Genomic DNA, 17308 nt, shown 5'->3' with positions numbered 1-17308 from the left:
ATGATGCAGAAGTACTGTAGTCACATATTTAAATTTATTTGAACCATCTTGAGCTCAAAAAAATAATTTTAAAAAATTGCTAGGGTTCGGAAGGATTTTTTTCTCGATCCCATTCACGGAAATACAGGATCGAAGGTCCATCCATACATTCTTTGCAATGCCTATGCATATGGTATTTCCCGACTCCTGATTTTGTTTTCAGTTGAGTCAATACTTCAAAACATGCATTTTTTAGAGCTTTGGGTCCCGCTGCGTAGGAATGTAGGGTCCCTATGGAACTGAGATTAGAAAATTTTTTAGGAAATCACTCACTAAATATATTTTTCTGGCAGGAGACGCATATTACATATAAGTCTGGAAGCAAATAGGCTCTATACATCCTCACGAGAGGATGATCTCTATTTTTATTTTTATTATTTCGTTTATTTTTTTATTATTTTTACTTATATTTATTTTATTTTTATCTCTATTATTTGTGACCTAGAAAATTATAAACACAGAGAATAGTGGGTAGTCGACTGCAGTTTTAAAATGAGGGGAAATTTACAGGACCAAAGGGTTAAAAAAATCAATCAAAATCAAAATTAAAAAGATTTGCTGAGAATGTTCGACAGAACCTCGAATTTAGTGGTATACAGGGCTGAAGAAATAGTACACAATTTAATTCTACGATGCCAAGATTGAAAGAAGGTCGAAGTTGGTGCTTGCTGAACAACTTGTTGAACCGTAACGGATCAGTCGACCATTGAGGTCGGCTATGCAAATTTTATGTCGATATCTATCTGATCGGCATTCTTTTTGTAATCGGTGTAAACAAGGTCATGCGACCGTTTAGCACAATCATTATTCAGTGTTATATTATAATAATAATAATAATAATAATAATAATAATAATAATAATAATAATAATAATAATAATAATAATAATAATAATAATAATAATAATAATAATAATAATAATAATAATAATAATAATAATAATAATAATAATAATAATAATAATAATAATAATAATAATAATAATAATAATAATAATAATAATAATAATAATAATAATAATAATAATAATAATAATAATAATAATAATAATAATAATAATAATAATAATAATAATAATAATAATAATAATAATAATAATAATAATAATAATAATAATAATAATAATAATAATAATAATAATAATAATAATAATAATAATAATAATAATAATAATAATAATAATAATAATAATAATAATAATAATAATAATAATAATAATAATAATAATAATAATAATAATAATAATAATAATAATAATAATAATAATAATAATAATAATAATAATAATAATAATAATAATAATAATAATAATAATAATAATAATAATAATAATAATAATAATAATAATAATAATAATAATAATAATAATAATAATAATAATAATAATAATAATAATAATAATAATAATAATAATAATAATAATAATAATAATAATAATAATAATAATAATAATAATAATAATAATAATAATAATAATAATAATAATAATAATAATAATAATAATAATAATAGTAGTAATTTTTTAAATTTGTCATTGTCTTCAAAAAAAAAATTATTACATGTTACCGAAACTAACGCTGTGTATTCTAAACAGATACGATATCTATAGTCTGATCTGCTTCCGTCCATTGTACTGGTCTCAGGGGGATGTTTCCGCATAAACATCGGATTCTTTTGAGTTCCCTTCTCCTCCTCACATTTTCGTTCAGCATTTAATTTAAGGGATCTTTACTTTCTCGCATCTGTTCGGTTTTCAATGCTACTTTCATTTTTTCTTCATGGAATTTGTTCCATTCTACATTCTTTTCTTCATTTTTCAAGTCATAATTTTACCTAATCTTAGGCTTGTGAAAATTTAAAGCATGATGAGTGCATCCATTTTTTTATCTAAAAAAAATTAAATGCTTTCCGGACTGCATTGCAGAGGTTTTCTTCTAGTGTTCTTTCCAAGATCCATGGTTTAGGTCCTCATTTGTACGGAGTAACAAGTTTACGGATGCTCTGTTGATGATAGCTTAAATTTGCGACACCTATATCATTCACCTTAGATTATTCGAAATATTATTATTATTATTATTATTATTATTATTATTATTATTATCATTATTATTATTATTATTATTATTATTATTATTATTATTATTATTATTATTATTATTATACGCTACACGTTGTTACAAAACTCTCGGAATATTCATGCTCTATGTCCTGAATAAGTGTTGTACCTCTTATGTACCTCTTATATAACTCGGCATTAACCTCGGCATCAGCGAAATAGACAGGGAAACTGGTTAAGTTACTTCTTCATTACTCAGACGTAACACTTTCACGTTCATCCCGGTTTCTGTAATTTAAAGATCAGAAATCCAAAATACACGCAAAAAAATTACAATAATTAGGAGAAATCTTCATCATTGATATTTTCCATTGAAGTGTTTAAATTATTGCCTTAAAAGTTATTAATTTGAATTCAAAAAAAAAATTGAATTTTGCGTTAATGTCCTTGAAGTTTCGCATATTTTGCAGTAAGTCTTTTTTTAAATCTCCGAACTAACTGTACTATGTGAATTTTTGAGGAAATTTTCCTACATTTCTGTACGTCTTGGATCATATGTGTACAGCTCTCACAAGACTGCAGCGCCTCTCTGTCGCTCACTAAAAAGAATGTTCGAGCAGGTATTGATAAGCGCAGTTCAGTGAACCGAAAAAAAAAGACTATGAAACTAACGGTACATAATAATTATCCCTGTTTCTCTTGGAAAATTCTATAGATGGTCACGATGAAGATGAGTTGCGTTTACGACCTCATTGTGACGGAAAACAACGTATTTTAGGGGAAAATTTTGATTTCCATCCGTGTACTCATGTTGGTCGCTTCTCGTTATTACGATGAATTTTTCACATTCATATGAACATAAGCGAAATTTTCGAATCGGGTAAGATGAAAGCAAATTTTGATGCTGGCCAATAAGGAGACCAACAAGGTTTTAGCGGTAACGAATCTTTTTTTTTTCTTTGGTGTGGGATCGAGTATTCGAGTGATTGTTAGCGCTACCTGACGACTTCTAGAATGATTTTCTGAAGTGTTTGACCGCTGAACTAAATTCTGCACAGGGGTTTCCATTCTCAGCGAAGAGAGTGACGAATCCCTGGATGGGTACGTGGTTGAAATGAGGACGAAGCGTGGGGAGTTGGTCCACGCTGCAATGCACTTACCACCGCGGAGCGTCGTTAGCGACGGTCCCCGAGTGTTAGCGCGCGGCGCCCGGCCGGCCGTCATTGCAGCCGCTCCTCCCGCAGTGGCGGCGCCGGCGGTTGCGGCGGCGATGGGCCGCTTGTCGCTGGGACGTCTTTCTATCCAACACCCTCCACACGTCCATAATGTTGCTGACTGGTCCCTCTTGACGCGCCGTTCCTCGCTCCGCCGACCAAACGGCGACTCGGCGCAATTGATCGCTGCCGCCAGGGACGCAGAGGCTCGCAGCGTCGCTCTCAATCTACTTCTCTGTGTTCCGATCGTTGCCTGACATCGACGTTATCCAGACTCCGCTGTCCAACTTACCCCGCACATATAGCACACCAACATTCAGCAGTAGTAGCAGCAGCATCAGCGCAGCGGCGACGACGTTTCGATCTTGAAGTTCCATCCATCTTATCTGCATTCTCTCTCTCCCACGCATTCTAGCAGACCGGCTTGAGTGCTGGATGATCGGCCGTGTTGCATCTCCATCGTGGCTGCGGCTGAATTTTTCGCTCATTTTCGTGGAGCCGGTCTATTTACGCACACTATGTAGAGGCGAGATGATGCAAATGCTTTTTCAGCACTGTTACGTTGCTCGATTCCTCCTCCCACCTAAATATCTCATTGAGGCGTTTGATTGGGTGCACGCAGTTGCCCGCTTCTTCTTCCCCGTTCTTTGTGCGGTCTCGTCCTGTTGGGCCTGCGGTTCGGACTACAGCTGTAGCTTCCGCAGCCAGTTCAATCCTACCCATCCGCTCGCTCCCCTTCTTCTCATAGAAGCGAACATCTCAAACAAATTAACCCAATTCACTAACAGCTTACCTCTTTTTTCGAATCCAACAAACTTGCGTGGTAGCCGGCGCAGCACGACGAATTCTGACCAGATCATCACGAAAAAAAGCCCCTCTAAATACTGAGAACCACCATTAACTCACATCTCCTCAAAACCAGACGTCGAATTTCCTCATAATTGCCTTCAACATTGATCGGTTTCGGCGCTGGTCGGCATCCGAAATTGGATCATCGCGTCGCCTGTACATACGGTGTGGTTTAATTCCATAACTTCACATCTATAATGGCCCAGGACTCAGTGGAGTGCCCTCATTGTTCACTGGATCGTTCCATCGAAAATTTTGAGATTTCGATACATTCGCGGTGACCCGTGGAAATTCGTCTGATCTCAGTGCTTCTTGCATCGTTCGGTTCACTGCACAACCCAGTTCACGTGCATTTAAAATACGATAATTAAGTTACATTGGCATTCGAAAGAGTCCATATTTTTTTCTCTTCGGTTTTCGGGATTTAGGTTGTTCCCCTGTTCTTATGCTGCTCTATAATTTTCCTTTTCTTAACTAACCGGTAAGCTTTTAAAATAAGCAATAATGTAAAGTTTCAGCGACTTCTCGACGACTACTGTGAAGTGAACGTTTTTTTGGTGGAAGAAGCAAAGCAGTGTCCATCGTAGTACATTTTCTTAGCCTTCCTAGATATCAGAAAAAATCTTAATCGCTATTGTAGAATACTTAACGTTGACATTACCTTCCTTAAGAACTTCCTACAATTATCTGTTCGAGAAGAAGCGAGCTACATTGTTCTGCACAAATTTTATAAATTAGAAAAGGCGATATTTGATTCCAGCAAGAGATGAACGACATAATTTCCCTCTTTTATTTTCATTTCCTGTACTCTGCCGAGTAAATGATGTCTCAACTATAATTTTAGCTTGTTTTCTTCATTTCCTGACGAATACTGGTGAAATCATTGTGTATCATTGTTTTATATGTACTCTTCTTTTTTTTTGAGGATTATAATAGTATCTCTGAGCTTTTTCGGATACACCTTTATCTGATTGGTGATTGTTTACGGTATTAATGTTGGTTGAAAATCATTATAATGAGATAATCATGCTTATAATCTTTGGTTTTGGAGATCGGACCCTGTTTTTGTTATTAATTTTGAAGAAATACGCCATCAACGTGGTGTCGGAGTCCTGCACTCTTGCATCATTTCATGTCAATCATTTCAATATGGTTCATTCTAGAAGTGAGATTGAATTTTTCTGTCAGAAGAAAAAAAAAAAACGATCAACTTCACTACTCATTTTCTCTAGAAATAACGTTTATACTGGCTGTCATTTGGCTGAAAAAAAATTGACAACAGAGAATTTTGCTGCGAGTTGAAGTCATGGGCGTGTTTCTTCGAATTCAGGTTCTTGCATATAATAATGAGAGCTGCATTGTTCTTTTAATCCAGAATTTTTATTTTAAGATATGTTCGTATCTGACATTAATTAGAGTTACAAACATATTGTTTTGTTCTTAGTTTTATGGATAGAATTCCCTGTCATCCTTGCTTTTTCGTTCCTCTTACACCTAATAAAATGGCTATCTTCTCTAGTTAAATAGTCATGGATTCAGTGAACCGCTTTGATTCCTAATTTGGTTAGAATCGCTTTCTGTTAGACATCCCTCATGTATTGCTGTTTAGAAGATTTTTTCTCTTTTTTTGCCAAAAAAAAAATTGAAAAACTGCTTTTTTACATATCCACTCGGAAACTACATCTTAGAAACAAAAAAGAAACTTACAACATTAGAAATGAAATTCTGGAATATTATTAACTACATTTCTTGACATTGTCCTTATTGGCCTGTACCTTTTGATAAGATTAAAAAGAAAAGTGAATTAATTGAAAAAAAATCATTCTGGGAAACTTTATGGATTTCGGAGTGGATTTCGGATAATAATAGCAACATCATGAAATTTCCGCTAGCATGAAATTCCCTGCCGCAACACCTCCACATTACTATGATCTACCACCTTTTCCCAAGGCAGGCTTCCTTGTTTTTTTTCATCAAATATTTTCCCTAAAAAAAGGAAATACAATAATAAGATTCGGAACTCTTTCTACACTGTTTTCTGTTCACATCCTATGACCATCCTTATATTATTTTTTAATTTTCACTTATCCTCTGGCGACCTATTTGCTGACCCACCCATCGATCGTAATGGGTGGCCGGCCTCCATGGTTGAGGCCGCAGTGTAGGGCGTCAACGCGATTGATTGATGTGTTCAAGCTCGTTGTCCTTGTTTTTCCGGGAATACAGCAGTGTTCAGTGAGAATCGTTCCATGTTTCTGTTCTACTAAGAATGACCATTACTGTTTCGTTCACTGCTCCATCATTGAATTCATAGCTTTTTTTGTTCCTCTCTCTCTTATTAGCAGTTTTTATCTATTAAAAAATTTTGATAAGCATAACTTTTCTAGTTGTAAGTCTAGTAATCTTCGCTGGATGATCTGCCACTGTCATCGTTGCTATATTCTATCGCCTTACTTCGTGGGACCAATCGGTCGTTGCTGACTCTGGAGCTTATTAGCTTTGTGGATTTTTTTGTCCTATCTTTTTGGTGTGTAGTTCTTTGCTGTTGTGTGTTCATCCAGGAGTTCATTCATGTGTGCCCATCCATGCACGAAAGCATTTATGGCGTATATTTCGGCCTATGTAGATATTGAATCTACTAACTGGTTACTTATTATTCAATCGTATACCTTTGGGTATAAATGCGCTCATTCGGTTAAATTTCGAAGCTGTATTTCATTGAAATCTTTCATCAAAATATTCTCCATATATATGTTCCACTTTATTTAATTTCTGATCTTTTGACTTCGCCTAGGAACCAGATAATTTTGCTATATTTTAAAGAATACACTTGTCTTCTACTTGATATATTTGAGCGCGGATTTTTAGTCTCTATAGTTGATTCTTATTTATTCCTTAGTCCTTAACTCTTGTTTCATCCGCACCTTTAAATTTCCCTCGTTGAAATATAAATTTGCTGTGCTCTCCGTACTATTGGTACCCACTGATTGCATCTATTTTAAACCTACTTAATTGAGCGCCTGACCAATATCTTACTCATTTTCTCATTCCATATTGTACTCTTCTACTCTTTGATCCCTCAATCACTAATCTCAGATCATCCTAGAGCTTTCTTTTTAAGTCATCTAGATACATAATTCATCTGCTTACTACTTAAAAATACAAGAAAATAAATAATAATTAAATAAAATAAATATATATTTTGTCGTTTACGAGAGAAAAAAGTTTTTACTGAAGTTTTTTTCGATTCGTTTAGTGGAGCGGAAGTTTTATAGCAGGTCCTGTAATTTAGATTATTTTGTGGTCTAAACTTTTTATAATTACTCCTGTAATATTCTGAAAAGTTGTAGTACAAATTGGTGAGAACTAGAGAGCTAATTGTTCACTTAATTTGCTAATAGAGCAACATTTCTTCTAAGTTGCTCCCAAATCTTTTAATTGTGCTTATTGTTCCGAGTATTTGCTTTGGATTTTTTTTCGTGTATCATTCGATAATAAATCAGTCATCAAAAAAATAATATTTAAAGTCTTGAGGATAAGTGTATAGAACAGGAGCATGCGTAGTACCTACGTAATAGCGATCCTTCTCTCTTGAAGCTCACAGTGTAACTTGTGCGATGCACAGCACACTGTGTAAATTGAGGAAACGACGTTAGGAAGTTAGGAATTTCAGTCGGTACACCTTCTATCCTTTTTATACATCTAAGTGATTGTAAAATTTCTCATAACCGCTTCTAGTCTCGAACTAATTTCGAGATCGTTGGCATCTTTGAAGTCATCGCCTCGAAATTAACTGTATATGTGATTGTTTCGGTTTAAATTAAATCATATGCAATAAATTAATGAATTATCAGGATATTGATCGATTAAGTAAACTATTCTGCACCTGATTTGAATATTACGACAACATTTCCTGTGTATTTACATGCCCCGCTTATCCTCTCTGCTAGCATTTGATCAGTATCAGCCGTCGAATACGTTTCTACTATTTTCGATACCAAACTCTTCCTTTATTCTTAATCAAAGCTACCGTTAAATTTGAAAAGTTGAATGTTTAAAGGTATTATTCTTTTAATCGCTGTTTATGACGCGGATTTTCGAGTCATTATATTTCAAAAAGAATCCATTCAATTTTCAGATCCGCAATATCGTTGTCGCGTAGCCGGCAACATGGATCTCGAACGAAGTCTTCCCAATCTTAGCATCGACGATATGCCATGGCGGTCACAACACGATCAACCTCAACAGGTACAAAATGTTTATATTATTCATAGGTGCTTGAAAATATCGTAACTTCTGTATCGTTGTTGTGTTTTGTTGTGTCGAGTTTAAAGAGAGCAAAGATGTGAGATAAGGATGAAGGATGCGGTCCATAGACGCAAATTTTAGACAAAGCGTGTGCTAAAGATAACGGTGACGTAATTTTCCACTATAGTTCGCGAGCATGTGCTAAGAAGATGTGACGTCTGCGGTAGATGGATTATTATGAGACACGCACAACAAGAAAACGTGAACACTAATGAAGTTCGTCGTTGAGCTTTCGTGAAAGTGAATGAGTCGGACGGTAGACGTTTAGCGTACGGTCCAACGATGTAGGGGTTCTTTGTAAACCTGTTCGGGTGTCTGTGCGAGTGTGTGTGCGTGTGTGTATGTGTATGTATGTGCGTATGTGTGTGTGTATGGTAGGGAGAGAGAAAGAGAGCGGCGGTCGTGTTTCTTCTTCTCCTCACCAACAGCCAGCCAACCGCGCCGCAGACGTCGTACGGTAGCACGAAGTGCTAGCCTTTCAACAGCCAGTTTTCGACTTCATCGATTCCTTAAATTCCTTAATCGACTGTTTTTCCTTGAAATGCTGAATATATCGGTGGAATGGAATCGAGCAAATGTGTACATACCGATTAGAGCTCCTCCTCATTTCATTATAACCATCGACCGGCATGGGAAGAGAAAATTGTTAAAGAGTGAGAATGTTGGGCATACGGAAATATATATGTATACTATACACACACACGCACACACGACTATATATATATATATATATATATATATATATATATATATATATATATATATACCATTTTATCACATTACTCACACGCTTAAAATACACTGCTGCTGCTGTTGTTGTTGTTCCTGCACATATAATTCTATATTGATTTTCTGTCCACTTTTTCGCTTATCGATTGCGAATTTTTACGCTTGTTTACTTCACCGTTTACTGCATGCATGTGAATGTTCCTTCGTTTCACTTGACATTTTCCTCCGGACAAAATTTCACGATAGTTTCTGAGTTGAGTTATTGTTGTGAAGGATCTCTCTTCTGATACACTCAATTGCTTATTTTGCTTTTCATCACCTGGAATCTATGGATTTTCCTTCTGGAAAATACCGATAGTCGTATAGTAGTGGATCATTTGCTGCACATTTTCGTTTTTGAATAATCAGAATAGCTCCTCGCTTAGGTATTCTTATTCTACATTTGTAATGATTATCCTATTTTTGCTTCTAGTCACTAGAACTTGATTTAGAAGTTGTTTTATATTTCATACATGGATAGACTATTAGGCGAAGGATGTAGTTTTTCTTTTCTCTTTTTTTTTTTGGTTTTTCCCTCATGTAATTTTGGAGAACCGCTTCCTAGTAAAGCAGATATTAGCAGTTGATTTGATGCACATTGATTTTTTTTTTGTTGACAGATGAATATCAACGCGAAAATTGTTGTTGTTGTTGTTTTTGTTGTTGTTGTTGTTGTGCATGATCGGAATGCTAGAGTTGTTGGTTCGATGGTCTATGTTATGCTACCACATTTCTCCATCTGCTTAATTTCTGCCCGTTGCTATGATATTGCTGACATTGTGTTCGATTTATAGCATTCATAGCAAATAGCAAGAGCAACAGCAGCAAATTTCCATATAATTTATCATATCCTCTATCCATTTGTCTTCTCGTCACCGCACGTGCAACCCATACGCATTCGTACAACATCTTCTCTTTAGCTTGGGCGATTTTATTAGTCGTTTTGTGTGTGTGTGTTTTTTTTTTGGTATCTCAGTCCAATACAAGATATGAAAGGAGAAAAGAAAGAAGACTAATAAAATACATGATAATTTCGATATTTTAACGAGGCTAATTTTTTTCACTTTAGTTGAAAAATTATAAGAATTAGAAAAAAAAATTTCTATGCTGTTGCCAACGCTGTGTGGTCACATTCCTGGCTATTCTTTTTAAGCATCGTCACGCAAAATGTGGAACGATTTTTCATTAAAATGATTGTCATTGCTGTGGCTTTACAACGGCGTACAATTGGATCCGATAATTTTGAAAATAGTGGATTCCATTGTGCTTTCATAAATCCCGAAAAACATTGGGGTGCTCGATTACGTTTATTTCCTTTGTTGTTTACTTTAGATGACTATGGAGTCGTAGAGACTCATTTTGTAGTTTTGTTGATGTATCGGCGTCAACTACACTCATCACAATATTAAATTGCTAAACAACACTAAGTTTCATAAGAATACGGTACCGTTATGAGCTGAAGATACAGAAAATACGAGCAGCATACCTCATTAAAAGAGGATATGGGAATTGGTGTTCCGTCTTTGCGTCCATGCACTTTTGGGGGGGTTTTTCGTGAGAATCGCGGACGATTCCATTGTTTCTTTTGTCTATCGATCACCTCGCTGTCCGCAGCGATGTGTATACTGAGGAACATAGGTGTAGGATTGAGGGATACCGTTTCGCGTAATGTATCATTAGCATGTTTTCACTTGAAATTGGAATTATCAAATGAGTACTAAATAAATTTGAAAATAAATAAATTAATTAAATAGGCGCTTTTATGAGTTGTAGCGGTGTTCGTACGCACAGCATACGGCACACACTCGCACACACACACACACACGCACACTCTCACTCAGAAGCGCTATTCGTACACGATCGATACGTTGGATTCTGTCGCCCATCCAGTGAACAATACGCTTTATATTTTGTGTTTATTGTCGACTCACTAGCCTATCGATCCTGTTATTAGTTAAATTCGGAAGCTTCTATTCCCTGATTTACTTTTCCTTTTCTTTTTTCTAGCCGTGGGCATCCGGCATGCCTGCTGGAGGAGCATCGGGCGCACAAGCTGGATGGGGTCACATGTCACCACAACAGATGCGTAATCCATGGCAAGATCCGAACGCATTAGGTAATGTTTGCCTAGATGTACACAATCTTTGAAAAAGATAGATTTCGTTTAAAAGACAAAAAAAAAAAGGCTGCCTCTTACTTCTTGAACCTGTTAGAAAAATAACTAGAAAATTTTAGCAAGATTTAATCTATATGTATTGTTGGTATACCGCCAATCTTTCCTAAAATCAAGGAATTATTTTTAAAAAAAACTACTGAAACTGTTTTGGAAAATGGACGAAAATTGCTTCATTGCAATTTTTTATTTTGTTCCTTCCAATTTCTATAAAATGCTTGAAAATGTCGATTTTTTTTTGTTGCGGTTCCTTTTTCTTCCCTCTTTTTCCATTTTCTCGTTGACATTTTTCCATAGCAAGATCGTTTTTCTCGTAGGAAAATAAACAAGGGGAAAATTCCAAAATTACAGCGATTATTAAAATGAGTTTGTTTTTTGAGGCTTCCATCAGCGCTCCCAGATTAGTACTCGTATCCTGAATCCATTGCGCGAATTTTTTCACCGTTTGACGTAAGTTATGATCATAAAACAATAATGGACAGTTGTAGGTATGCATACCTAATACTCTCAACTGATTTCTCTCGAGAATTGTGGTCTGAGTCTAGTTCGGCGAAGTATTTGTGTAGGATGGAGGGAGATTTTTGATCTTCAAAAATGTCGCTACTTGAAATCTGCTATTAAACCTTGCAGAAACCGTTTTTTTTTTAGCTCTTCTCTTTCAGAAAATACCTCATTTTTTAAGGGAGAAGATTTTAAAAACTTTGGAAGGTGTTGGTGAGTTAAATTATAGGGATCCGATTGTAAAAGTGCTGATGTAATTATGTAGATATTTTTTAAAGGATATTATTTTTAGCACAAGGCGTAAATGATGCTCTGGGAATCGGCGCTACACCCGGCGGTCAAGGAAGTTGGGGTGCGCCAATGGGAGCGGCGCCAGGCGACTTTGGTGAGGCCGCGAAAATCTGGTCCGACCCTCACGTAGATCAACAACAACAACAGTTTAACCCCATGCACGGACATCATCGTAAGTAACAGCTCTAACACCCTTAATGCATGCTTAGCCGTGTGAATGATGGAGAAAAAAATTGCCGTATGGCTGAAAGGCTATACCCCTTAATACCGTGCACATATCTCGCTACTTCCTCTTCCTCCAATTTTTTTTTTCATGTTCCCTGTGTTTTTCGGCTACCATAATAATATTATTCCATGATTCTTCTATTCAATCTATGAAGAACGTTTACCGTGTGCTGCTGATTGTAACGAATATTGCTGTTCGCTGTGGTGTGTTTCACGATAGTAGCGGATTATCGATGTCGGGATATTTGCTATGTTTGAACAACCATCGCTATCGATACATCCCTAAACATCCTCGCTTGATTCTGCTCATTTCTCTTAAAAAAGCCTATACTTACGGCGATGACGTCCCACCATTTTTCCCCTAATTTGTCTTTGCACATAGACGTCTAATCCAGTAATCTATCTATAGATTTGCTTTGCACCTTCTCGTATACGCTTTTTCCCATTTGTAATTCCCGAAGTGAACGTTATTTCTAGGAGGTATGAACGGTATGATGGATCCACAAGGCGGAAGTGATTGGATGGGTGCAACACCAGCCCTCAACCAGATGCCGTTATGGGGCGACCTACAGAAGCAGGAACATGATGGTTACTGGAAACATCAACAACAAGTATGCATTATGAATGATTTTTTAGTTCTCATGTCACTCAATACTCTTAAACGTACCAGGCTGGCGGTTGGGGAGGACCACCAAGCGGCTTAGGAGCTTGGCCTCCACGTCAGATGCACCCAAGTGCTCCTCCACCTCAACATGGCGCACATGGTCAGCCTCCACGAATGTTCGTACAACGACCACCACAAGGTTAGCTATGTCCACTCCTTTTTTGAGAGTTTCTCGAGCTCTCCACCCTGAATTCCCACTCTTTTTTTTTCTTGGTGCTGGTCCAACTCTCGTTTAAAAGTCTCATTTCTAGTTTGGGCACCTAATGGTGGGATGATGGGTGGTCCACCAGTTGGAAAGCAGGCAATGCCCTGGGATCAACAACGTATGACGGGGATGCCGCGAGGTGGAATGGGTCGAGGTGGTCCAGCGGGTGGTCGCTATCCTCCAGGAGGCATGGATATGAGTGTACCGCCTCCGATGGATTTACCTGTAAGTTGTTTCGTTCAATCTCGATCCATTTCGATCGATATCTTATAAGTTTTAGAATCTTACATTCCGAAAAACAGAACTTCAGATCTGAGTTTGTCACAAAAAGTGCATCAAGTTGAACCGTAGGAATATTTTTATCATTCGAACAAACTAAAAATCACAGCTAAAGAAACTATTTTATTTCGAGGATGAACGACACTCCTAAATCTTCGTCAAAAGTCGCATGACTGAAATCCATGCGCTTTTTTTGCCCTTCTCTGGTGTATATATTTCAAGTAAAATGCACTTTCTTTACTGCGAATTTAGGGGGACAAAAAGTGGTAAGAAGCCTCTCTTGAAATGCTGACTAGTACTAATAGTTCAAACATTCTTTCCAAATAGCTGCTGGATTTTCTATCTTATAAAATAAAAAGTCTGGATCGTTCTCAGCAGAGAATTCCTGTACTTGCATAGTTTGTGTAGTATTTGAACCTAAATTGTATTTTCCTAGATTTCGGTATGTTTGAAGCGGTATTTAACCGAAATGAATGTTTTTGTTCTTTGAGTCCCTCGCAGCAATGCTTTTTTTCATTCAAAAGTTGCAAAATATGTCACCATTCCCCTAATTAACATTATTTATTTGAATCAAAGTGCGAATTCCGTGCTTGAAAATTTGAGCAACTTTTATGTGTCAGTGATTGTTAATAATATATGTTACACTACCTCTGGGAAAAGTAGCGAACTCATAAACTTCATATTCGTATCAAATATCGGACATCTCCATAACTAACTATACCCTCAAGCATCAAATTTTGGATCATTCAGTTGAGTGGAATGCGGCAAATGGCACCACCGAACGCAGCAGGAACGTGGAAACCCGAAATTGGTGTAGCACCGAATGGTATACGTGGTCCGACAGCATTTGGACAAGTTGGTTACAATCATTGTCTTACAGTATCCTTCCCATAAAATTGTTCCAATTAATATATTCGGATTTGATTTGCTGCGCTTAAAATTACTTATCTGATTTAGATGGCAGCTCCGTTAATTATGTCTGGAAAGCCACAAGCGGCACCGAATCAATTCCCAATTGGCGGTGTAGACGATTTGATGTGGCACGATCCGAATGGAGATTTGAAAAAATGGCAGCGAGATACAGGAGTATCGCTTTGGGGTGATCCAGAGAAAAATAGTATGTTTACCGATTATTTTTTCTTAAACCCCATATCCATCTTTTGTATCCCAGTTGAATTTATTCGCGTAGGAAAATACTGCCTCATGCCTTTTTATATACATGTACATGGTCTTTTCCCAATTCCAGATGAACGCCCTGTACGCTTATGGATGATCGGCGAAGGCGAGGAAGAAGATCTGGAAGTGGCCTTAATGAAGTGCCCAGTTCCGCAGAAGAAGGTGGATGGAAGTGTTAGTCTAAAACGCTTACCCCGTATCTCATCTGACGTGCTGTCGATGATGCTGTAGTAGTCGAGTCCCCTCACACCCTCTCCAAACAGTCATTGAATCGTTGGTTTCATTTCCACTTCCTTCCAGAACGAAGATGGCTCGGCACGTTTGCCATTTCCGATCCCGTCGAAGCGCCCTATAGTAGTGACTGGATGGGGTGAGCTGCCAGAAAACGACCCCAATAATCCGATAAAACACGGTTTGGACCCTTTCAAAATGTAACTTCCGTTTGGGGCAGTTCTACTGAGTTCATACTTGTAGACGAAGGTCAACCCGGTTCTGGAAAATGGGGCGACCTTTCTTCACATTCTCAGCATACCAGTGACTCGCCATGGTTCTTGCCTTCTCAACAACAACCTCAGCCATTCGCTCCAGAAGCACCTGCCTGGGGACAGCCGAATACGGCTGCGGCCCCAATGCCTCCTGGTCCCTCGCAACCTCATACTCAGGCCGTTGCTGATCAACTGAAATACGCAGTCGATAAGGTGCTATTTATAAATACCGTTTATTTTGTTTTCTTCTCTGAGAAGACCGTTTTCTCCCTGCTAGAATAGAATCATTCACTAATTTTGAAGGGTTATCTTGATATGTCGGTGCTGCAACAAACGAATTTACCACCTCATGTTCTCCAACACATGAATCAAATGCTTGCCCTCATACCGGCACTAGAGTGCTGCGAGGCTGAGCTAAAAATGCTTGTAAGTTCTTCAGCTGTTCCTTATTTTTGGAGAGTAAACAGTGTACTTTACTTTACTTTACTTAATTACTCGTTTTTCTTTGTCCCTCAGTGAAATATTCTCGTTTTCGTTTTCAGGTAGATAGCGTACGCCCAGATGGTGAAGTAGACGGTAACAGTCCCCAAAGGTGGATGAATGATGTACAAAAGGTAGCGTTTATCTAACGGTTTCAATTTTTTTAAGTATTTTCTGGATTTCATTACGTAATCATGTTGTGCACAATTCGTGAACAAAAACAACTCTGAGATTATGATTAAATTCTGGTTATTAGTCGGTTAGTGAAAGATTTTCGTTCCCTGTCTGTTGGATTTTCCTTCTTTCAATCAACAATCCTTGGAATCACACTTGTTGCCCCACAATGACACTTCCAACTTCGTTCTTGTTTTGGACAACGTTTGCTTCTATCTCTTTACGAAGGAGAAACACATTTATAGCTGATTTTGCTGGAAAAAAGGCGATGAATCTGGAGAGCTTTTCTGATTTCGTCGCTGGTGCTTAGTTTTTTTAGGCGATCAGAAAGGAAAATAATCGAATAACGAATTTGCTGTGTGGAAATTTACCACCTGTTAATCGACATGACTTTCAGGTTGAGTACAATCGCCTGATCATAGAAGTGACGACGGTGAAAATTGAAGTGGCAGAGCTGTCGAAGAAGATCCAGCGCGGTCTGGCTGACGCTGGAATGTCGAGCGGAAGTGCGACGGTTGAGGGACTCGGCTCCGACGCGTACCACTACTCCTTTCTCGAGTAGGCGAATCGCCGATAATTTCAAACATAATGCGCCACATAATCAACCATCACTATGACCATTACCACCAACAGCAGCACCGTATTCTCATATCGAATCCGGTATCTCGTGTATCACCAAATCCACGGTTCATCACAAGTCTTGTTACGCTCAGAGATCCTCCGCAAACTATCTTCCTACACACGGGCCGCGTTACGCCTTTCCTAAATCTCAACCCATATGCTAATACGCGTCCAGAATAAGATTCCACAACAATGTGCTCTCTTGTGTCTCACCATTATTGTCGTTGCGATGTTGTTGTTTATTACTTATGGCTTGTGAGGTTTCTGTTAGAATGTCATGTTACTCGAAATGTGATTGTAGATTCTTTTAAGCATCGTTTATACTCACTGTACCTTGTCAGATTATCGTCCGTTTTAGCGCACTGAATTTTGCTGCGTTTCTATACATGCAGCACAGGTATGCTGTTGTCATTGTCAAGAACAGTCCTTATAGTTAGTCGTTATTCCGTTCATCGCCAACGGGCCGCTGAAGTCGGCTCCCCCCCAGTCCGTCGTCAAACCATCTTCGCATCCCCGATCCCTCGCTCCGTCTCTCTCTTATGGGTCGTTTATTCTAATCTATAAACATGGCCGAGAATTACACCTCTGTCTCACTTTGATATTTCATGTTTTTGTCATTTGTTATATTTTCTATATTATATCTCGCATATTATCCGTGATGATATACGTATATGTAGTTCAAGCAGCGTTCACGTCCGATTATTTCGTGAATACCCTCGAGCTGAGCCTTAAGTGACAATATTTGTTCTCTCCTATTGCCAAAAGTGGATTCTCAGTGTACGGCGTGCTTGTGCTCTGGA

At 37.5% G+C, this 17308-nt stretch overlaps 2 protein-coding genes across 4 annotated transcripts; one reads left to right on the top strand and one right to left on the bottom strand.

Moving 5' to 3' along the window:
• Positions 1–858: 858 nt before the first annotated feature.
• Positions 859–3686, bottom strand: RB195_021356 (uncharacterized protein; the record flags this gene model as incomplete). The annotated part of the gene is made up of 2 exons (XM_064208055.1): positions 859–1577; positions 3602–3686. The coding sequence occupies 2 exons, from the start codon at positions 3684–3686 to the stop codon at positions 859–861; spliced, it is 804 nt and encodes a 267-aa protein (XP_064063936.1).
• Positions 3687–8208: 4522 nt separating this feature from the next.
• RB195_021355 (uncharacterized protein) lies at positions 8209–16449 on the top strand (the record flags this gene model as incomplete). 3 transcript variants are annotated; one of them, XM_064208053.1, is made up of 15 exons in its annotated part: positions 8209–8218; positions 8297–8406; positions 11242–11350; positions 12201–12371; positions 12902–13035; positions 13095–13227; positions 13340–13518; positions 14323–14427; positions 14530–14689; positions 14819–14910; positions 15049–15160; positions 15223–15446; positions 15537–15659; positions 15776–15847; positions 16285–16449. In XM_064208053.1, 15 exons carry the CDS (start codon positions 8209–8211, stop codon positions 16447–16449), a joined length of 1899 nt encoding a protein of 632 aa, XP_064063933.1. The 3 variants fall into 3 exon arrangements, with proteins under 3 accessions (XP_064063933.1, XP_064063934.1, XP_064063935.1); XM_064208054.1 differs by having other exon boundaries at positions 14819–14922; XM_064208052.1 differs by having other exon boundaries at positions 8209–8406; positions 14819–14922.
• Between the last annotated feature and the right edge of the window lie 859 nt (positions 16450–17308).

The sequence above is a fragment of the Necator americanus genome, chromosome X (genome assembly GCF_031761385.1).
Source record: "Necator americanus strain Aroian chromosome X, whole genome shotgun sequence".
Classification (NCBI taxonomy): Eukaryota; Metazoa; Nematoda; class Chromadorea; order Rhabditida; family Ancylostomatidae; genus Necator; species Necator americanus.
This window is presented reverse-complemented; position numbering and strand designations above follow the sequence as displayed.